General features: G+C 41.6%; 1 protein-coding gene across 1 annotated transcript; it reads right to left on the bottom strand.

The window, feature by feature from the left end:
- Nucleotides 1-1,328: 1,328 nt before the first annotated feature.
- lfng (LFNG O-fucosylpeptide 3-beta-N-acetylglucosaminyltransferase) lies at nt 1,329-9,165 on the bottom strand. Its single transcript, XM_084925477.1, has 8 exons — nt 8,392-9,165; nt 4,533-4,581; nt 4,204-4,306; nt 3,979-4,132; nt 3,799-3,884; nt 3,232-3,397; nt 3,052-3,137; nt 1,329-2,967 (listed from the first exon to the last, which is right to left on the bottom strand). Exons 1-8 carry the CDS (start codon nt 8,800-8,802, stop codon nt 2,901-2,903), a joined length of 1,122 nt encoding a protein of 373 aa, XP_084781603.1. The 5' UTR covers nt 8,803-9,165; the 3' UTR covers nt 1,329-2,900.
- Between the last annotated feature and the right edge of the window lie 13,937 nt (nt 9,166-23,102).

The raw sequence follows: 23,102 nt of genomic DNA, 5'->3' as shown, positions 1-23,102 counted from the left end.
AAGCTGTGATTATGGTTTGTGGTGAGGATGTTTGCTGTGAGTGATTTGTCTCCCATGCAAGGTTTTGGTGATGGATCTTCAGTTCAGTGTCTCCCAGAGTTCAGCCGGGATGTGCTTCGTTTCAAGTAAACTATTTGTTTTAGGATAAAAAAAAAAGTTTTTAAAAAAGAAAAGTTGTTTTAATTAATATTTCATTCTTCACAGTGCAGAAAATAAAATGTGACAGATTTCTGCCTTCTTTAAAAAGTTCCCGTGTTAGTAGTAATTTGGGGTTTTTTTGTTCCTTTGACATGTTAAATCCCTTGTGGGAAGACACTGAATTGCCGTCCGTCATAACAAGTGGTGGAAAATAAAAACTAGATAAAAATAGCAACACTTCAGTGTAAAAAGAGTCCATTACAGACAAAGCTGATAGTGTTGATACATAAAAACATTATTAAATATATTTTACAGGGCGGAAAGTGTGACCCACCAGTAAGTGGTTTATTTTGAGCTCAGCAAGAAAAAGTCCACTCCTGTACATTTAATCTATCACATCTTGTTATAGCAGCACACGAAAACATATCATTTCCCTTAAATGACAACTCTTCTGGTCTACCTGTCATAACAGTGAATCTAACAGCCACCTCCACTGATAAATAAACATATAAACTGACACAACAATCAAGAATTTGTTGTGTGTGCGGTTTTAAATTTCTTTGGACTCTTTTTTTAAAATATTAACCAGGGTGGCTGTAGCACCGAAGGTGGAGTGGCTTGTTAAAAGGTCAGCGGTTTAATATCTGGCACTTCTAGTCTGCGTATCAAAGTATCCTTGGGCAAAATACTGAACCCTAAGTTGCCCATGATGAATCCATCAGAGTGTGTGAATGAGGCTTGTGGCAAGAAAGCACACTGAGTGTTCAAATGGAATAGAAAATCATTCTATGAGTGCTTTAATTAGGTGGTTTCTGTTTGGTCTTGTTGTTCTCTTAGATTGGATGATGGTTGGGCTCTGATTCCTGTTTTGATGTTCATTATCATTCCTGTGATAACTGGAATGACTGCGCATTGGTTATTCTCAGATTTATAGAGTTTAGTGTTAGTTTTGTTTTATTTTTGCTTTGTCTGCTACTCCCGAAAAAGGACAACTGTGGAAAAAAACAAAACCTTGAATCTCCCAGTGTCGTCCAGAGTTCACGAGTGACAGTTTTGTTACGAGATTTAATGTGTGATTTAAGTTCAAGTGTCCATAAAGCACCACGTACTACAAATAGGATTAATGTGAGCATTAAGTGTAACATCTTAAGCTTGCAAGACAGTCAAATAAAAACATTGCCAAAAAAATGGAAAGTTTCTCAGTGGTTATGCATTTTTATTCAGAGTTTTAGGTCCCACCGTGGGTCCCATGGTAGTTAATACCAGGATCAGCTCATAATCCCTGAGGAGCCAGTTATTGGGAATGAACTGGTCAAACCCTCCAGATACTGGAGAATAAAACACCACAGTCATTTAGCACAGTTTAAAGCAGTCCAAAAAAAAAAAAAAAAAAAAAAAAAATACAGGTCATTAAGTGTATGTAAACCACAAAGGGGGAAATTACATTCTAAGCATAGACAATCCCTACTCATTTAAACAAAGGCACAGTACACAATACTGTAATCAAGATGTATAGCGTAACCCAATATGGGTGAGAAATGACACAGAGGGAACACAGACACCTCCATGAGGAAACGCTGATGTCGCTTTCACCTCGCAGGCCTCAACAGTAACCAGCTGATGTTATGTGTAAATAAGGAACATTCATATTGACAACAACACAGAGGCTCAACAGTCTTTTGTGCAAACTATTATAGACTGTGGCTCAGTTTACCCATCTGGTTCTCCTTTTCTGTGCTACTGATTCAAACTGCTCTTGCTTTTCTTCTTCGAATGGGAATCATCCAAACTAAAAAGACAGTAATTCTTCTCTGTTGTACCTTTCAGAGGTGAGGAGCAAACATCAGCCCATTTGAAACACAGCTGTGCAATATTAAAAAAAAAAAGACTTGTCAAAGCAAAGCAAAGCAAAGGTGACTATAACCCCAAAGCAAAATCTCTACCACTCATTACTTTTCCTTGATTGTAACTAATGCAAGGAGTGTTATTAAATACATCAAAAGGAGCAAATGTTGAGATTTTGAGGGGTTATTTTTGTTTTTTTGTTAGTTTGGCTACAAATCTGAAGTATATCATTAGAGGACGTAAACTAGGTAAGTTCGTGAAATAAAAACAAAACTATGAGGAAGGGAAAAGTGCTTTGTCCTGATACACATCAGATTGGATCGCCAAAGGATGCGTTTGGGAATCTGCCAACTGCCAGCTCAGGTTATGGGGAATATAACACTGTTAACTTAAAAGCACAACAACATCTTCATATTAGAGCAAATGTCCGGAGTCATCTGATACAAAAGAAATACACAAAAAAAGCCAATTAAATGAGAAAAAAAAAAAGCCCAAAGCCTACAAACATAGACTTGAAGGGCTCTGCATTTTAAAAAGCAAAAAGAGGTGTTAATGTAAAGCTGGCAAAAGGCTCAAATATAAGACAATACATTCTATGAGAATAGCAGATACATTTACAAGCAACATGTACATCACAAAGCTCAACTGATTGCCTGCAAAGCTTAACGATGAAAGCTACTTCCTGCAGAGCTGAAGTCCTCCGACCGTACCCCATAATACGGGATGAGGCTCTGGCTCCAGAGAGGAAGGAAGAGTCCCGAGGCGGGCCGCACAGCAGCCCAGTAAAACTATTAAAAACCATGCACCACTGCAGCAAGAATACAGCAGCCACATGGTCTAATACCAAACACTGGTCTCCACGAGCCTTTCAGATACCGAGGCAAGACGGAGACGAGGATGAGAAAGGAGCGGTCGCCCTAATAGGGAACCTGGGGCGGACACCACGGGGTGTCTGGGTACAGGAGACAGTGCACAGACTTGAACCTGGAAGACAAGAAAAAGACTTAGATCTATGTTGAAAATGTGCTTAAATTAATACGTCTTATAATTAAGTACAACAGCCCTCACCTTGATGGATCCTCCTCTACTGGAAATGCTCCTTTCAAATTGATGATATTGCTCTTGTTTTCAAACATCCCATAACTTAGAGTGATCTGAAAAAAAAAAAGAAGAGCAAAAACGTGAACACCACATTCACTCGGATTTGTCCTTTTCTCGAGGATGCAGCATGTCCTATAAGCCTCTCACCTGCTTGTGAATCTCAGATCTGGACACCTGTTGCAGGTTTTCCAGGTGGGAGTGGAACAGGTTGCTGCGGGTCAGGGGGACCCCCAGAACAGACTCGATGATGTAGCCGATGGTGCAGTCGTCCGGAAGACGGATCTTCTCGGCTGTGTTCATGAAGTGACCGCCACTGAAAAATAAGAAGTCACCTGGTCAGTGCCAGTGTACTCTGCTCTACTGTACGAATCCTTTCTACTGACAGTAAGTCACTTTGAAATTGTAACATGCCTCTGAAACACCTAAAGCCTTGCACCTACTGCCTTATAATGGCAGTTCTAGAGTCTCTGGGTGTTGCAAGCTGGTTATAGATCCAAGTAAAGACACGCCCAAGGTTGGCATTGTGATGTGGGTGGGGATTTGGGGCACTACTTCTTGCCTTTATTTTTATTGGGCTTTAGCTTAGAAATGTACTATTCCAAATGTAGTAATCCATTGGATCGACTATTGAGGACGTTTGGGGGGGTTTTGTAGTTTATGTGTTCACTACAAGGCAAATGCAACCTTAGTGCAGTATAATTATAAATATCTTACCTGGCCCATGGGCTCATCTTCAGCGCCAGACCCCGACTCACACAGAAACCTGCTCCTCCTGTTGCAAACCAGAAATTCACTGGTTTCTATAAAAGGAGAACAAAAAGGTTATTAATGCTACCATCTGGCGAGTCACCATTGAAATATATACTGCGATATCAACAACAATCTTCAGCATACCATCTTATTGTCGCCCAGCCTCTCTGTGGCTTCTATTGGCCGGTCCAGACTGGGTTTGCCGAGGTACATGTCCTGGGTGTGGGGGTACTGGGACAGGTGCTTCACCAGGGCCCGAACATTCACGTAATTGTCATCATCCACGTGACAGAACCACCTGCAAAACAGAATAGTTATTAGACATTCTCGGCTAATGCACAAGTGAGCGTTTTCTAAAGCGATGCTTACTTTTTCCCCGACTCGATGAACTTGTCATATTCCACCGCCATCTTGCAAGACAGAGCTTGTCGGCTGTGTGCCGCAGAGCAGTTGGTGTTAATTGCATGACTCCCTGTGGCGGTCATGAAAGAAACAGAGTTATGGCTTAAAACATAATCAATGGCATGGCATCATCAAAGAAGCATCTGTGTATTTCAAAGTCATCTTTCACAGAGGCAAGAAGCTCAGAGCAAAATTTTTATGGCATTTAAAATGGGATTCGGTTTCTCATTGATGGTGCCTTTCTCAAACAAAATGCATCTTTGTTGGCAACTTGAAAGCTCCCTCATAAAACTTACCAATTTTCTTCTTCAGCTCATCATCTTCTCCATCTGTGAAGATGTACGTCTGTAAACAAACAAGGGAAATCACAGATAAGGAGACTTGGCCTTCAGAACCACAAAATTATAGCTACTCTGGCTGATCATGTGAAGTGGCCACACGGTCTTATTCAACAGTGTGTTCAAAGTGTCTCTCTGTCACATCCAGCTGGTGTGATTAGCATCAATCAGCGTTGCTTTTATGCAGTGGAAAACGCATTGAGTTAAACAGCCTCCTGCTCTAATAAAGGCCTTTTGTCCTGCGTTTTACTCTCACCATGGCAACTATGCAGCCGCCCCGAAGCATCCCAGACAAACAACAAAGGAGGAGGCAGACTGTCCGCCTCCCACACACACACCCCGTTCATGTATCACATCCCGTGGCTGAGCCTCGTCGCTCTGCTGGACCTGCTGCCGAGCTTCAAAATGATTAATGCTGATAAAAACAGCAGCATGAAAAAAAATGTCTGTCTCTTTGTCTTCGCATCTGTGTGACTGACAGATTCAAAAACGTTAGAAGAATTAAAACCACCAGACTGCAGGCACTTGTTAAATGTAGCAATTAGTCGTAAAAGGAGTAAAGAACAAAGGGCACCTTACAGGAACACACTTAAAAGAAGCGGGAAGAGATTAGACTTCTCTTTATGACAACTCACACAGAGCAGGTGCGAGCTGCTGAATAGTGGTGATGAAAAGGCGGCCGGCCCCAGGCTTTGTAACCGCCAGTAGTCTGTTTATTCTTCACCTCAGGTGAGGCAGCACCTGCCGAACACCACGCTACCCTATCTACGCCACGTGTCTCTACATGCCAGGTCATGCTCCCTTAACCCTCACTAACAGATAGAGCTCTAATGCCTGCACGTTCACCACCATCGCCCTGCTGCTGAGCAACTGCAATCTGTGATGTGCATCTATAAGCAGGCCGCTGACTTTACTTGAATTAAATGAAACATCGGTTGCTCCAGTTTAGTTTTTGTTTTTCCCCCCAACACAAAGCGAGGCTGCTCAAGCAGTTTGTGGAACAAATTCTGAGCAGATGTTGCTCAACGCTGAAGCCATGAGCCTGTATTTGTTTAGGGAACAGTGGTGGTTTCGCTGGTGAAGGGATCAGAGGCTGGCGCTGTTTGCTTTAAAGCTCGTTCAATAGACAGCCTAATCACTGAGGCAGCTGCCAGAGCTGCCTGGGTACTGACAGAAAGAGGAGGAGGGTGGATGGAGGAGCGGTGGTGGATTCTCACTGCTGATTAGTAAATCAAAAACCGTGTGTGGCCAATCACCCCCTTTTCACCCCCTGTCGTCTTCCCCCTACACACACAGCCAGAGCCTCTTGAATAGAACAATGCTGTCAGTTTTCATGCTGGGTAAAGTCTCCACTGGGTAAACGCTTGCCAGCATTTGCATACAGCTGCAGGAGTTAACTAAAGAGAAATCTCCCAGTGAAGTTTTTTCCTTAGTCATTGTTCCTTCACTGAAAACTTAAAAGAGCTACTTTCATGGAATACTAATTCAAACAAAAAGAATGCACGAGAGAGAAAAGAGATGGTCCTGTGTGGAGCAGAGATAAGAGGCGAGAGGGCAAGAGGTGAGGAGAAGACCGGCGCTGCGCTCCTGATCACAGGAAGGTCTGGCACGGCCCTGTCTGAGCTGAACGTGGTGCCTGGCTGGCTGCCTCCAGCTCCACAGGAAGGAAGGGCACTGGGCTCCCTTCTTTTCCATCATCCACCTCCACCCCGATTCCTTCCCCTTTTTGTCCCAGCTTTTCAAAGCATTTCAGCAGTTTTTGTGCAAACTAATAATTTGGCAGACATCACACAGGATTAGAATTGTTTCATCAGGGATGCAGTAAAAGATAAGTTGATGGCATAAAACGCATGCATTTGTTGATTTCCAAATCAGAAGTTGCAGATTAACAGCAGGATTTCCTCCTTAATGACATCCACCCACTTTCTGACCGCTTGTATTTTATTTCTTTACACTGAAGCCATTTGAATAACTGAACTGCAGCTCCAAGTGGTTTTTTTTTTCCTAAATGCTAAAAGATCTCATTGTTGGACGGCTGGCTAATTATCAGACTCTTAAGAGAGGAATGCATGGCACACCACCGTGAAGATGTCAGTGCCAGCTGTCCAGACACTAGAAATAATTTTGCACACTGGAAGAAAAAAAAAAACAAAAAACGCTCATATGTGCCAGATTTCCAAATGAACTCCGGAAAGAGAGAAAGTAAAGAGGATGGTTAGGAATTAAACTTTAAACGTAAAGTCCCAGCTACTGAGTGTTTTTTTTTCCAAAAGCATTTATTAACAATGTGCATAAAGACCCAAACAAGCTGGATTTACAAAAGTGTTATTTATGCTATGTATGCGCTCAAAGATTAAGAAGGCCACAAGCACTATTGTGTCAACAAACCTATCACAGAGATAATCTACCTTCCCTGTTCTCACAGAAACACCACCAGATCACATACTGAGCAGATGTGAGAAGCAAGCAAGTGTAAAAGCCTGCAGAAACATACTTGCTTATACAGAAATAATACTTTTTGTCCCTTGTGTCTGATACTCCAACATTGATGCAAACTCCACAGATGTCCATCAGCTGAGCGTGAGAATCAAATCTGATCACAGAGGATGGCCATATGTACATGGTGGGAACTCAGAACATCATATGGCTGGCATTAAGGCCTTCCATTGTGCTGTCTCCCCTGACCACCTGGCACCCCTTCTCCAGGAACTCCTTCATGCATTGTGGTGCTCAGTCTGTCCTTTTTGTCCATGCAGCCACCTACCAGCTGCCTGCCTCTCAGCCCTGCTGATAATTCTGTTTTAAATGGGTTAACTAACATCATCCACTGCAGTAATTGTAAACAATTAGCAGAAGCTGTTCCCATGTAAGCAGCTGTTGCAGATCATGGTTTGATCTACTCCATCTAATCATTACTCCTTTTCACACAGTGATTGTGACAGTCTATTATTATTTGAAACCCTGGCATCAAACAGATCCCCTTCAACTTTATTGCTGCTTGGAATAAAAAAAAGAAAAAGAAAACCTTTATGTGACTTCTGCAAAAGCGCATGTGAGGTGTAGGATAAAATCACTTTGACTAGCTACTGTTTCCTCAGCCTTGTCTTTGTGCACCCTCTAAAGGAGCTTGGTTTTCAAGGACACATTTTCATACTCAGCGTGCTCTTTCCCAGCATAAGCAAGCCTATAGATGCACCCTTTTGTCCCAGGCATCCCCTAAACGAAGCCCCCGCGTTCCCATCCCTCCACTAAGCTTGACCCAGACTCAGCTCCCACGTTCCCATGGAGAGAGGGGAGACAAGGGGCTGGGAAAGCTTTTCTTCCCCCTTCAGAAAGAAGCTTTGTTAGCCCTGGAAGGGGGACAGCGTTGGAGTCGGTGGCTGTGAAGCATCCATTGCACCGGGGACATTCACAGGGACACCTCAAAAGAGGGGGGATAATAGAGAGAGGGGAGAGAGGGGGGTTGAGAAAAGGGGAGAAGAGGGAGTTCTGAAACTGCTCCCTCCGTTCTCAGGGACATCACTCAGGGGAAAATAAAAAGTGACAGAGCAGAGGGAATTCAGCATGGTGAACAGTGTGGCCGTTTCAGTATGTCATCTGGTGACAAGGGGAACAATAAAGCACCGTGAACAGCGATGAAACAGCATCATCACCTGCATGCGTACACTGGATTATTGTTACAACTATGCAGCGCGGGCTCAGTAACAATGACATAATCTACAAAGTAAGTCACTGAAATCTTAAACTTTCGGATTGTGCACGCGCAGTGTTTTGATAACGAGCTGAAAATGTTCCATGCTACACTTTTCCCATTTACCTGTTGCACGTTTCTGGAGATCCATGTCTCCAGAAGCAGACTCAGCCGGGACTGGTGGAACTTCTTGGTGGTCTTCACTGCGATGAAGATGTCATCCGCGCTGATGTTCTCAGCTGGAGGGGGGTCCGCGAACGAGCGTGCGGGCTTCTCCACCTCCCTCCGTCCCCGGGTCAGTTTGGTGAAGTAAGCCGAGAATCCTTTCTTATCCCGTGCGCTCTCGGGCGGTGCGCTCTCCCCTTCCCCCGGCGTGGCATCTTGGAGCAGAGCGCGCGTACCGATGTCCCGTTCGCTCGTCACCTCGCTCACCTGCACCCGGTGATGCTGCACAGCAACCAGGAGCAGCAGCAGCAGGCAGAGACATGCTGTGCAGGCTACTGAGATTGCGGTCTTCTTTCCATTATTTTTCAACATGATTAAACCTAAATACGACTAAAACCTATGAAGCGCCTAAACGAACTCCCAATGCAAAGTCCATATGGTAATTTTTTTTCCTCAATGAAACGCAAAAGGACAAACATCAATTCAGTGGCGCCGCATAGCTGTATAATACAGGAGCGAACGTTCACGAGGAAAATATATAAGCTTCGACACTTGGCCACGCCTCGTGGGAGGTCCGTGAATCCAGCGTTCAGCCTGTGATGCAGCAACGGGGCGTGCGTGCGTGAGTGCAGCTTGTCCTTTTACAGATCATGAAAGTGAACGTTTGACCCAAGTAAAACAAAAATTGCAGCTGGTCACGAAGAAAGGTGTGTTTCAGAGACTGCACCTGGAGAAAAAGTGCATCATCCCCACAATGCTGTGACTCATCGGCTAATAAAAGGATTCTGTTCACCACACTGAAATCACGCTTATTTTTCCCCTCTTTAAATTTCTTTCTTTTTCAAAGTGAAGCTATTTGAATTCGCCCGAGTGTGAGCCGGGTGTTCACCAGACAAACAGCCTCCATTGTTCTCCATTGACCTTGAGAGGCCACTAAACAGTTGGCCATTCCTGAACACTTGTTATTCAGATTTTGGCTCTGGCAATGGAGTGCTGGGATGCTGACCAAAAGAGATTCATTTAGACCAACATTCAGCTGGTGGAGTCTCAATAACCCGCAGCAACTGTCAGGTTTAGGCAGTCTGGTCAATCACATGGGCAGTGTTGGTCAAGTTACTTGAAAAAAGTAATCAGTAACTAATTACTGATTACTTCCCCAAAAAGGTAATCCCGTTACTTTACCGATTACTTATTTTCAAAAGTAATTAATTACTTAGTTACTTTGTTACTGTTTAAAAACACGATTTACAACCTGAATAGGTAATAAAGCGATAGATCTTTCAGCCCAATTCTACTTTTTCTGCATAATCCATCACAAAATGTAATCAAATGGAAAAGTCTCTTTTTAAAACTTGTTTTATTAGTTTTAATCTTTTAACTTTATGCATCAAGCAAAAATTTAATTATATGCAACATTCTCTGACTGTAAGAAATTTGTTTAACATTTAAACCTATTTTCTGCACATTCCAGCACATAAAATAAAATATTTTTTTGTGTTTACACTCAGTCTTTCAAATAGATGCAAGTAAAACACAGCAGAAAATAAATAAAATCAAAGACTAGCGGTCCTGTTGCTCTATTTTCACCTGTAAAGCAGGAGTGGGGTAGGCGGAGGTTTGCCCTGGTGCAGGTGAGCCGCAGCAGTCAATTGAAGAATCCGCGAGTTTCTCTGTGAGTTTCCCATTATGTGGTAGCGCACTCGGTGCTTACTTGGAAGTTTAGGGTTTTTTTCGCTGTAAAAAGAAGTTTTCTTCCCACGCACAACGGACACTAATATTTTTGTCACTTTTTATGGAATCAAACTCAAAATAAGGTCAGTACTTCCACGCTTTAAACGCTGCACGCTCATACTCTCTCCCGCACTCGATATATTATCCATTGTTGATCTGCACACAGCTGTTGTCAGGAACGTGGCACTCGCTTACGTCATTGTCATGAGACATTCTCGCAAAAAAATCACGGTTTTAGTAACGCAGCGTGCTTACGGGAAAGTAACGGTAATCTAATTACCGTTTTTGCAATAGTAATCCCTTACTTTACTCGTTACTTGAAAAAAGTAATGGGATTACAGTAACGCGTTGCACATGGGTTTATTATTATCACAGTGTTCTCCTAAGATGATCAACAGTATCCAAATTAGGATGAAAAACTGCACAGACCATAATGATTGCAATACCAGCAAACTAACAGTGTCCCAAAGACTAGACGTATCAGGAGCATCAGGAAAAGATCAACAGTCACACTTGTCCAAGTCTGAAGTCTGTGTTCCTGTTTGACTCTGTATGTCTTTGCAGCAGTTGCAGTTCAAGAAATGAAATCAGTCTTTTTAAAGAATATGCACAAGAACAGCATATTCTCCGCTGCAGGTGTTTCATTCTGTCTAATTCTGAGAAACGCAAGACAGAAGTTACTTCTCCGCTCTGTTGCTCCAGACAAGGCTCTTTGTCCACCTTTTAACAGTGAGCACAGAAAAGCGTCTAAAAGAAAGCACGAGAAACCAGACAGAAGGGGCTGTCTCTGTGGCCTTCATTAATCTTCAGTCAAACGCCTCTTTCTGCTGGGTTTGCATGGATTTCTTCCTAGCAAGGAAACTGTGTTTTGGCTCTTTAGATTTGTGAAACAATGTCAGCTGTTAAAATGGCAAGTCAAAACTCTCTCCAGTCTTAGAAGCCTCTTCTCCCTTTCCCGCCTCCCTCTCGGTTCACTTGATTTCAGCCATTTGAAACGCTTTCAGATGCCTTTCCTCTACCTCCTCTTTGACCTCTCCATCTAACATTACTGCTGAATACCAGCGGTATTAAACCTAGTTTCTTCAGACGATGCCACTTCCTCACCACATTGACCACAAACCCACAAATAAACACACAGTGTACTTGATTTTTCCCTTTGAAGGCATCAGTCTGTCAGGGGATCTGAGCCCAGATGATAAAATTAAAGGGTTGCTATATATAGCTCTTCTATTTCCAAAGGAGGCTTCATGTGAAACACATACAGCAGGTAAAGAAACCCAGGATGAAGTGGGGCAGCGTGATCACCCAAGCCCACAAAAAAATCCACAAAAACCTGAAAACACACTCGGCTATAAGACAGCATGGAAGACATTAGCTCAAGGCAAGATTTTCTTTCCATTTGTTTAACATTCCCGAGGATGGCTCCATGAATGCTGCTTTTTGAAGCCTTTGTTTATTAGTGAATATTTCAGTTCCAGTCTTCCATGGTATATGCCATGTTGCTTCAGTACCGAGTCTGTCACTTTCACACAGTGTCAGCAGACCAGGTCAGGACATTGTTTGAAGTTGCCCTTTTTCATATGCAGTCTACTTTGAATGCAATCTCATTACTGGCAACACTCCATTTAGTTTCAGCAAGAGAGCTGCATGGACAGAGCTTGCAGGAGGGAGCATGGATAAAGCACGCTAAATAATTATTTAGCTAATTTCCTAAGGTATACATGAGTTATTACAACTGCGTTTCACTTGTCATTCATTTTGGAGGATTTTGTTGCAGTTACTAATATAATTTCTGACTTTATTATAAATGCTAAAAAGGGCGAAATGAAGTATAAACTAGTCAAGTTTCATTTCATTTAACTTACTGAACTGATCAAATGAATGTAAAGAAGCAAGCATATAACCAGTATGCAGCGCATGTTTCAGATATAGCACACTGTCCAATTTTATAAAAACACTAACCACGGTGGAGGGTGGTACTGGGCATCCTGCTCAAAAGTGGGACTGAATCTATAAAAAAGTACAAATGGAATAACACCACACTGAGATGGGAGCCAAGTGGTGGGATCAGTCTTCAGTTCTGTTTATTTTCCCACCGTGGACACACTATCTCTGATGGGATTACAGGTCACACCAGAAGTGAGAGCCAGGGGACCGGCCGTCCGCCTCAGATCTCGGTTTCAGTTTCCCTCCTCATGCTACATTAGCGGAAACTCTCCAAAGACCGCGACCGAGAATGCTTCAGCTGCTTTGAGAGGAGTAAATATGACCCATTTTTCTTGATTTACACACAGAATTCCCAAAAGTCTGAAAGTAGTTCCTTCACGTGAGCACGATGGAAGAACAAAACAGAGTATAACACAAGATAAAGTTCAGATAAAACACGCAAATACTCCCATCGTGCATATTATTTTCATACTGTATTAGTGTGGAGATATTCAGATAGTTTACTTGAAGAAATATTGCATTTTTATGTACATTTTAGATTTGGTTGGTTTCATGAAATATCTATACTGTCCATCCAAACTGTTGCGCTTGTGATACACTTCTCTGTTTTCACGATAGGATGTTTGTCTCTAAATTGTGCAAAACCACCTGTTGCCACTGGAAACAAGACACAACAGCGATACTTCACAAAGCTCTCAGTAAACCCAAGAGACCACTAAAAGCTGATGAATTATATAACAGGTGAATTATTTCCATATCACAATGCATACTGTAAGAAGTAAGTTGGTGGCTGTATAGCCCAGAGAAGCTCGTGTTTAACAACAACGCAGTGTTATTACATTCTTTTCGATTGCATCAGAGCAACTCATATCCTGTTAATTGTTTGATGCATTCCTTCCTTCTCATTCCATATTGAAAACTGCTGCAAATGGGTTTTGCCTAACCCATCTTTTCAATCGCAAAGTTTTCTATGTTTGCTTGCCATCACGTTGAGTACACTTAACTTTTGATTTTTTGAAGAGGGAATCAGTAGCAATAAAGTTTTTTCTTAGATAAATATAAAGAAAAAAAACCCACAGCAGTCTGAGCCAAGAGAATGTTTTCCTGAAAAGGAGAAAACCATAACTCTGCAGGTCCAATGAAAACAGGAAACTCACTGCTGGTAGCTGATTTTAAAGTTCCACACACACCCCCGTCATATTTGTTCCCTTCACACTCTCCTCTTTGGTACTACAGCTATTTGCATAACTGTTCAGACCTGACAGTCACCCCCTGCTTCTGCCCTACTTCCAGTCTGTCAGCCTAATGCTTCCCAGCACTCTGTCTTTGTGGCAGCTCTTGTTGTTCCGGGAGCATCAAATGATCAACATATTAAACTGGGAGGACTCTTGTCTATTCTGGTCTGGTCTTCTGCCTCACATCCAAGGCCCCGGACTTAAATGCATTTAGTGGGTTGGCCCCAATTATGGATATCGGCTGGGGGCTGTCATGGTTTCCTACTTGTTGTTTCACCAATGTTACGGGGGGGCTTTATGTTGTGGAACACAGAGAGTTGGAGAGATATGATCTCTGTGTGTATTGTGGTGGAAGAATAGGGCTGTGGGATCTGATACTGTGGAAATGACAGGGCAGTCTGATGTGTCAGACTCTCACGGGACGGCAGACACAGTGGAGAGAGACTCTGGTGGGAAAGTGCTGAAGTTTCACTCCAAGAGTGTTGTGTGGGTGTTATATGTATTGTGTCATTTGTCTTTTCTTTTTTTCTCTTTTTCAGAAGATCAGGGTGACTTGTGGATTTAGATGCTCACAGCCTGAGTGAAAAGGTTACAGTTTAAAATGTGAACCAACTGGAACAATGTTAAGTTAAAATAAAAAATACAGTTTCCCACAGACTGCAATCGGATGAAGCGTTCTACTTTGTGATTTGTCATTGTCATTTTGTCATAGTTGACTGTATGGGGGTATAGCTCAGTGGTAGAGCAATTGACTGCAGATCAAAAGGTCTCTCGTTCAAAGCCAGATGCCCCCTTCCTCTTAAGTATAAAAGACTCACTGCACAGGACAGTACTTGACAAATAGGTGTTCAGTTGAAAAGGCATTTCAAGACTCACTAGGCGGACAAGTTCATGTTATTGAGGATCTTACAGGAAAAAAAAAAGCTGTTTTAAAAGTAGATCTCCCAGAGAAAACTCACCCAAGAATGTGCGGACTGCTTGGGATTCTCTTGCTGTGAGGCAACAGCGCTAACCACAGAGCCGCTCTAAACCAGTGATGCCAGCTGACAGAGGAGTGGTGCACCAATACATTATTAGCATCTGAATCCAGCTTGTATGGAAGACTTTTATGACTCCCTCTTTCCGGTGGCTTTGTGACCAAATAAAAACTCCCTTTTGATCTTACACTTGCAGAGGCTCCTGTCATTCGATCTGTTAACCAAACCTCTGCTACCTCTTTTTCCAGGCCTTTGGATTTAGTGGAGACCTCCTCCTGGCTAAAGGAAACTACCACTGAACAGTTGTCATTGGGGAAACCTTAATATCTCTAAGATGTCCTGATCCCCTGAGCTTTTTTCACAATATTCACCTCTGATACCACAATACCTCACAGGGCGCAACGGCAGATGCTCAGTCATCTCTGCATCATTCTACATCTGTTGCTGTTTATGACTTTTAATGAATGTTTACTCTGCAGCCGAAAGTCTATTAACAGCTAGAAAGAATAAACACCCTGCTTTCAATTTCACAGTCTACAAGGAATCAGTCTTTTACATGTTGTTTTTAAGACTCGTGAGGACTTTTGTTCATGTTTTTGTAATGCAGAGCAGCAAAGTTCAGGCTTTTTGTTTACTGGGAGTGAACTCTACAGGGAGGAGGGTGATATACAGCAACATGAGGGACTGGGCAAATTAAGGAGCCATGACAATGAAAAGCAGATGTGACTGCTGGGCAGTGAAATGACTTCACTGCCATGTGAAAACATTGGACAGTGCAGCAAATATCAGTTAATTGTTGAAGACACTTGCACCAGTAGCTGGTTGAAATCATCTAATTTAAAGCATGTAGGTGACTTATTTTTTTCTCTGCATATCTCAGCCTCACAAACTTTGTTTTTATGACTGGCTAATACCCTTAAAGTAGTATTTACATAACTTCGGGGGGGAAGTAGCTTTTTTACCCCATTAGATAACACTAGTGGAAACTTCAGAAGTTTTTCCTCTGTAAAATGAGTAAATTTGCATAACTTAATATAGACAAATGAATCAGAAGTAAAATGTTGTTCTTTTGGTTGCTTTGTTGGAATCCAAGGGTTGTCGTTTTCTCATTATTTTCTCAGCGTTGTAAGCTCTTTTAGTTTCATGATCTGATAATAGCTATTAATATCAGGGAGCTGGTGTTAACTGATAGCTGGATGGCTCGGTATTAAAGGATGAAGCTTGCAGTAATAAGGCCAAGTACGGTTTGCCACATGGCATGGTTTGAACATGCCACCTGTCAGGAAATTCTGCATGATTATGGATCCCACAAACACACACTTTCCTCCCAGACTGGCCACCGTGGTCAGCGGAGGGAATCTGTTCTGTTTTTGACTGGGATTAATTCCTGGCACCGTCACTGGTTCAGCTCCAGCCGGGAAACAAGAGCAGCTTCCATCCCACAGGGCAGCGGTTTATCTCCTGTTGTGGGTCCAACTGGGCTGATCCTCTCATATTAAATGGATTAGCGGAGGCCTTATTCTACTGTCAGTAGGATTGTAGAATTTGGGCTTTTTTTCCCTCCCAAAAAAGTTAAAAAACAGTGAATTTGAATCATGTATTTATAAAATCTGATCTGTGTGCTTTTCTTTGAGGTATTTCTGCAGACTAGTGTCAGAAACATGATTTTCACCTGATCTCCCTAAGTACCAGTCATGTTTAACCCGCGTTTAGTCGTGTTTAGTCCGTGGGAAACTGCAGCATTAGTGCTGCTTACAAGCCTTTTGATTTCCCGTGGGAGACATCACGACAGAAGCAGGTTACTTTGGCACCCAAATGCTGCATGGCATGACTGCAATCGAACAGATCATATTATGCAAATTTAGGAAAAACTCACATCAAGGCTGATCAACAGATGCTCACCTAACATTGTGCACAATCACAACTTTACATCTCTTTTATGATGCCCACTGCAAAATTTTTATCAACCTACTGTCCACTTTCTGGAAGATTGCACTTTAACAACAGATAGCATGCTGCTAGATCTCTGCCAGTCTTGAAACAGATTCATGAAAGGTGCACCTCCCTGTCTGTAGTCTTTTATATTAATCTCCTTCAGGCAGCCGACTGAATCAGCCTCACGGGTTTCCATACAGGCGCCACTCTGATCACACAGTTTAATAGGAGGCGATGTCTGACCGAGCTGAGATCAAGCTAGCCACAAACAGCCCTGACCCTGGAACACAATGCCTGGAAGTCAAGAACCAGGCTCTGTCAGCCTATTTCAGGCCAACAATGTTAACATGATCTTTACAGTGTTCTTGCTGTAATGAGGAATTTGTGTCACTTGACAAAAAAGGCAGATAGTGGGTGTATTGGGTTTTTTTTTTTTTTTGCCCTTGTCAATGTTATTTAGTTTTGCTTTGTTTGCTAAAAGTTCCCATCCACTGAAATATGGTTTTTAAATTAGTATTTCACTTTTTGACCTTCAATGTTCAAAATGATGTATGCACAGCATTTAAGGGTTGGATTATAAGAACTGCCAAAACTGAGAAGCCCAAAGACTCCAGTGGAATGGATTTTCAGCAGAGTAGGGAACATCTTGTGATACTCCATATGCAGCCAAGCTTTAAATATCCACTGTTTTTCAGTGATTCTGACCACTGAAATTGGATCTTTTGTTTTCCTTAAATAGTTAGTCATAAACACTAGACTCTTACAAGCAAAGGGTGGAGAGAAAGAGAGATCAAAAAAGAAAAGTAGGCAAAAACAGGAAGAAGAAAAAAGTTTTTCAGAAGTTTTAGGAATCTTTACTTGGCCACGCTGAGCTAAAGTTTCCTTTGAAGACCTTGAAGGCTGGAGTCTGAAACGATGCTCATCAAAATCTAACATGGCCGAAACTTCCAAATGCATCGGTGTAATTCAGTTCAACTCAAGTGCATCTGCAACTACATAAAAGAAAATATGACAGTATATAAAAATATGAAATAAAGCTTAGGTTATATCACCCTGATTTCTAGTAGTTTTGGCACTGTGATCTACACCAAACCACCCCCACCTTATGATGGACTGAGATGGGCCTGCTATCGTTAAAGTCTTATGTCCATTCATTGAGGCTACACTTACTTATGGGCCCTTTCCCACAACCTCCAGGCACCTTGGGGGAAGTCATCCATGCATAACTGTGTTCCTTATTCAAAGGCTGAATGTATAAGTTGTCCCAGAGGTTGGCTGCTGCAAGTGCGGCATTAGCAAAGCACATGCTCGCCTTTCAGAGGGAAACAATACTGCCCTTTGTGTTGGGCCACAAGTGTCTATTTTGATTTTGAAGGGGATCTCACAAGTGGATAGACGATGAGGGGACTTACAGGAACAACACACAGGATACGTCAAGGACAGCATGCTACCAGAAAATTAACAAGTCCTCCAGCTATAAAACAAAGTGTGCTTTGCTGCAACATTTAAAAACAGCCACGCTCCACCAGATCTGATATCGGAGGAGATATTATCAGCTGCCTGAGATGGAGAGTAACATTCTCTGCAGCTGCTGTGACAAGTTGAATTTATCTGTATTTTTAACTTGCATAACAGATTCTATTGGGCCAGCTACAGACGTCAAAATAAGAGCTTACTGTAATGAATAGAGGAAACTACGGGATTCCTTTACCCTGTAAACAACAGGAGAAAGCATGACAGCCAAAGCATACTTGCATAGCTGATAATTGTCATGATCATACTTTTTTTTTCTTTGTAATTGTAGCGATCTTTAAACTTTGGGTGTTGAAGTAAAATTCAATTTTTTCAAGTTAAGCAATAAAGTGTTGTCTTCATCTCCATCCCCCTTCTTATGGCCTCTTCACTGGTTTATAAATAGCAATAACCCATCTTTAAATAGGACATTGCTTTGTCTATTGTCTTTCCATGTCTGTGCTGTCCTGATCAGTGATGCTGAAGAAATGCAGTAAACATCCTCTGACCCGGCTAACCCAGGACTCCAATTCATAAACTCCCTGTTATTAAACCTTAGTTACATTACTAAATTCTCTGTGTGGTTAAAAGCAAAAGCAAAAAAAAAATAGCCAGTATTTCTTGTTTTAGCACAAACTATTGGCCATATAGCTTCATTTATATGTTTATAGTAGTATTTATATATAGTATTTGGTATTAAATATTAAAATAATGCATCAAGGACAAGAAGAATCATTTTAAGGAGCTTACTGTTTACTTCCTGGGACTCTAATCCCCCATACAGGGGATTACACTTCTTCATACACGGATGTGACATTTTGTCTTTTCTTTACTTTCTTAGCTAAATATACTTTGTTTATTTTGGAAAAACTAAGTTTCAGTTTCAAAATCCACTGTGGTGATGTACAGAGGCAAAACTGCAAAAACTGTGCCATTGCCCCAAATCTGTACTTTCTCAGCTCTAAATAGCACACAAAAAAAACATCATCTGGTGAGCATATAATAGGATTTAGTAACTAAAAAGTTGAGCAAATTTCCTTTCAGAAGGTGGTTAGAAACACAAACTGAGCTAGAAAGAAAGTAAGAGTTGATATTTACTTAAATTCAGGGGCATCATTTCCAGGAGGGGTTACAAACTAATGAAAAATGCTCTTCCAGAAGTACTGAGTGACTAAGGTTGGGATTGTTGTAACTTGCAGATAAACAAGCAGACAGCTGTGGACACCATGAGAGGATAATTATTTCTGACTAATTTTTTCAAGTCTACATGGATTCTGCCCTGAGGACACAGTTTTTCCAATAAAATGGATAAACTGGCAGGGTATGAAAAGCAGAATGGGCCAACACAACAATGGCACTTGTGGATCAGAAGGAAAAAATAAAATTATGATGTAAAAAACAAAAAATCCCCACCATGTCCTTTTCCAGTCTTTGTTGATGGAACTGCTCAGATGAAATAAGTTTGTTGTGTATGAACCGTGTGAAATAAAATAGCATCAGACAAAATACACAATCAAATAAAACCAGCATTTGTTTAAAGATATGCTTTAGTGGAGCTTTTCTTTTCAATGTTGTCTGGAAGTAGCCTCAAATTTTAATAAAACATGGATAGTAACTTAATTTTTACCAAGTCTTGCTTCAAGAAAAACTTCCATTTTGAACCAGTGCTTCATCTGGTAAAATAGTTTTCTTTAAGTTTGTTGAGATGGTAAAGAGGATAAAAAAAATACCTGCTGAATGCAATAAATAAAACATGCCTAGACGTGCCTTCTCTTTTTAACATGATTAGGCTCAGCATCAGACTGTTTAAGAGTAGTCCTTTAAAGGAAGTTTAGGGGTTTGGGGCTTGGGGTGTACTGGAGTGGTGGCTCCCTATTCTTCTCAATACCCTGCTTTGCATTTTCATTGGTGTGAAGGCCATCTATCAGGATCCCCTATAGGCCTTTTCAGAGCCAAATAAAAGGATCACTGTGGACAGACCTGTCTGTGGGTTGCCCAGACATTGGAGACAACAGATGTGTTAAATGTAGCCCTCTCCCCCACAAAAAGCCCAGAGAGCTGGGGCTGCATACTATCTAATGGAGAGGCAGCTTTATGTTAATTGCTGAATGGAGTCAGTCAAAGGTGCTGTGAGCTTTTGGTGAGCATGTTCAAGGAATCCCACATCATAAAGAAATCCTCACTTCCCTCCACTTTCAGGAAGAAAGCACTACAAAGGAAAGGCCATAAAATAGTTGCCGGGGTCTGTAACTGAACGGCAGCATTAGATCCTACAAAAACCCACCATGTAACTTTATCTGGGTGTAAAACTATGCCAGGACCTTGGATCAATGTGACTTTAAACCAGGGGGTGCTGCACTGAGCCACAGGGAATCAATATGGCAATTCTTTTTGTGATATTGTTTACTTTTGTTGTGGTTATGAGTGTTTTACAGTAAATGCTGTTTGGGGGGAGGGGGGGGATTTATTATGCGGAATGGGAGTCCTTTACCAGACTTTTAGCACAAATGCAGTAAAATAGGCAGAATTAGAATCTTTTAAGATACAGGTGAAGAATTCATTGCTAGATTAAAAAAAAATGTTTTTCCAGCAAAATGCAAGACCAAATTTTAAAAAATCACTATACAAGGGCACAGCTATAGAAACTAGTTAAAATATTTAATTGTGCATGTTTTGCTAATGCAAATTAAGGCATCATAGCTTTAAAAACAGATAATAAAAGTGCAAAGTGCAAATGCAACAGATGTCTACAAAGTGACTCAGTAAAGTCTTTGCACACAATAAAGTGCAATAATCCATCTTACTTCATTTCATTTTTTATTTATATAGGTCAGGAACTAGTTTAAATAGTAAATTAGAAGAGCTTACAATAGCAAGAACAGCAAAGGTCTGAGTTCTTAGTGATGGTGGGAAAGAAGAGCTGAAAGCAGCACCATCTGAGACAAAAGGGACCACATAAACTTCCCTGCATGCAAAAATAATCAGATTGTAGTTTTTAACTGCTTATAAAAAATATAAAACTACTGATATCTGTGATTCTGACGCCATTTGGACTTCTTATCACACTTTTTTAAAAATAAATTTTGTGGTTTCACAAGGCTCTCTTATTTTGACTCAGTGCTTTGGTTGGAGATAACAATAGAAAACATGGCTTCTAGTAGGATAGCAAGCTGTGAGAGCTTGCTGCTGTTTCCCTGCTGGGCCCACGCTTACCTCCTGTATTCCTGTGGGAATCAGGATAATCCTTGGTATCGCACCCTTTTGTCACAGCATTAGTGTTTCATTTTATTTACCCACTATATCTTATACATACTTAGCTTCCTTATTCATAGCAACATGCTGTATACCTTATATTAAAGCATATTTTCAATATTTGAAACTTTATTGGTTACTAGAATTAGAAGGTTTAAATTCAACTTCTGCATCCTAGGACCCTTTGTGACACTGAAGGAGGAGGAACAAAGGTTCCTGCATCAAACCCTTTGGTCTAAACAATGGCAGCTTGGCGTGGTTAGCCTGAGGCGAAGCCATCTGCCACTGAGAGTGGAGTCTCTTTGTCGGCTATTGTGGAATGTGGAAGCAGATTGATGAGGGCCGGGTGATTCCTTTAGGCCCCGATGAGGCAGCAGGCAGCACAGAAATCCGAACAGACGCCACTGGGAACTCCCTCTCCTTCTGTCTCCACAGCAGTCACATGACGGAGCAGCCAGACACCAAAACCTGGGAACATGAAAAGGGAAAGTGTTTTTAGAGGCTGATGTAATGTGTTAGAAAAATCAGTACAACTTGTGTTCTCAAGGATCATTCCAGGAAAAAGGCTTTATTTTGATCCGTTGCAGTGGTAGCTTGAAGGAAAATGAGAAGAATGAATTTTCTTAACTGTGCTTCTTTCTCCTCTGCTATGTGGTGTGGGGGACCAAGGCTGGAGTCCTGCAGGTCATGTCCTTGCTGGGATGATGACCTCTAACCCTCTCAGCAGGTGTGTGTGGATGGCCTTTATTGAGAAAGGCCTGTCCAGAAGCTCTGCAGCTTTTGGAGTGGGTGGCTCAGTGAGGGGGGACAGGGCAGATGTTGTATGTGAAATCCCCCGGGGAAAGTGTGCCGCCATTGAGGGAAAGGGTCAGGGCAAAAGGGCGGATCTCACACAACCAATACAGCAGGCAGCGATGGTTTCCATGGCAGCCTGCTTGCATCACTAAGCTTTCTGTTGTCTGGGACATAAAATGGCAATTTAGGCTCTGGGATCTCTGGCAAAACAAGGCTTTATTTTGTTTCTGGTTGCAGATATTCTGCAGAACTTGGTTCAGAACCACAGGCAAGATCAGGTTTACTTTTGAGTAAATTTGCAGATGCAAGAAATATGAAGTGACAGTGAAACAGGAAAGCAGGACTCCGTGAAAACAAGCAGATATAAAAACAAGACTGCTGATGGTATATTGTTTAATAGTTTTTTTTTAAGCTGTAGCAGCCTGAGAGGATCTTTATTTACTGTTCAAAGCATTCATCATTTTTTTAAATAATTTTTACGGTTCAAAAGTACTGTATGTGACTGTGTGAGTGTGATTTTCTTGCATACTTTTCTGTACACCACACAAACATGAAATCTTTATCTATAAACAGTCACTATAATAAGAAACCTTAACGTCTGTGGATGGTTTCAGCTGGGAGAACTGCAAAGCCACGGGGTGCTGTAGAAAAGGCAGAGATAAAAAAGCAGACCTTGACGTTCTGACAGTTTACTGTGGCTTCACTGTAAGTCATTTTCTTTGAGGTGATGGCTACAGAAGAATCAAGTCTTTGATCAAATCCTGGCTTCATCATCTTATCTCACCAAATGGGCAATAAATCATTCGCTTAACTGAGTGAAAGGCAGCCCAAAGATCCTGCTAAGCTAATTATGTCTTTATTGCAACTTCAAGGGAACTTTTTGTTCTTCAGCTAAAATCGTTGGACAGGATTATATGTCATATTATGATAACATGTTACTCCAAAGCTTGTTAAAGACAATTTATTGTGGGAGTTAAACACAATTACAACTTTTATCAATCTTTAACATCAAAGCAACATTGACTATAAATCTCAAAAGTCTTGCAATGCTGAAATAAGGAAACCACAAAGTATACTGCAGCATCAAGAGCTTTGTTCTTCTCAAAGGCCGCTCAAATAAAGAGCCAGCTTGAGTTATAAATGGCTTGAGGAAACAACAGACATTACAAATAATTAAGCGGAAGCATTTTTTGAGATGGCATTGACAGCAGAAACCTTACAGCATTTTTCCCCTGCTAAACCTTGTATGTAATAAACCATTTGGCTAGGGGGTCCCTGTTTTCATACA

The sequence above is a fragment of the Perissodus microlepis genome, chromosome 4 (assembly GCF_051167445.1).
Source record: "Perissodus microlepis isolate ML-2025 ecotype Zambia chromosome 4, ASM5116744v1, whole genome shotgun sequence".
Taxonomy (NCBI): Eukaryota; Metazoa; Chordata; class Actinopteri; order Cichliformes; family Cichlidae; genus Perissodus; species Perissodus microlepis.
Note: the sequence above shows the minus strand (reverse complement) of the source record. Positions and strands in the feature narration are given on the sequence as shown.

Excerpts from the sequence above, each read along its gene's own strand:
- lfng (XM_084925477.1), bottom strand. The coding sequence starts at position 8,802 with ATGTTGAAAAATAATGGAAAGAAGACCGCAATCTCAGTAGCCTGCACA. Across the intron at positions 4,307-4,532 it reads TGAGCTGAAGAAGAAAATTG|GGAGTCATGCAATTAACACC; the intron begins GTAAGTTTTATG and ends TGACCGCCACAG. Across the intron at positions 4,133-4,203 it reads TTCATCGAGTCGGGGAAAAA|GTGGTTCTGTCACGTGGATG; the intron begins GTAAGCATCGCT and ends TCTGTTTTGCAG.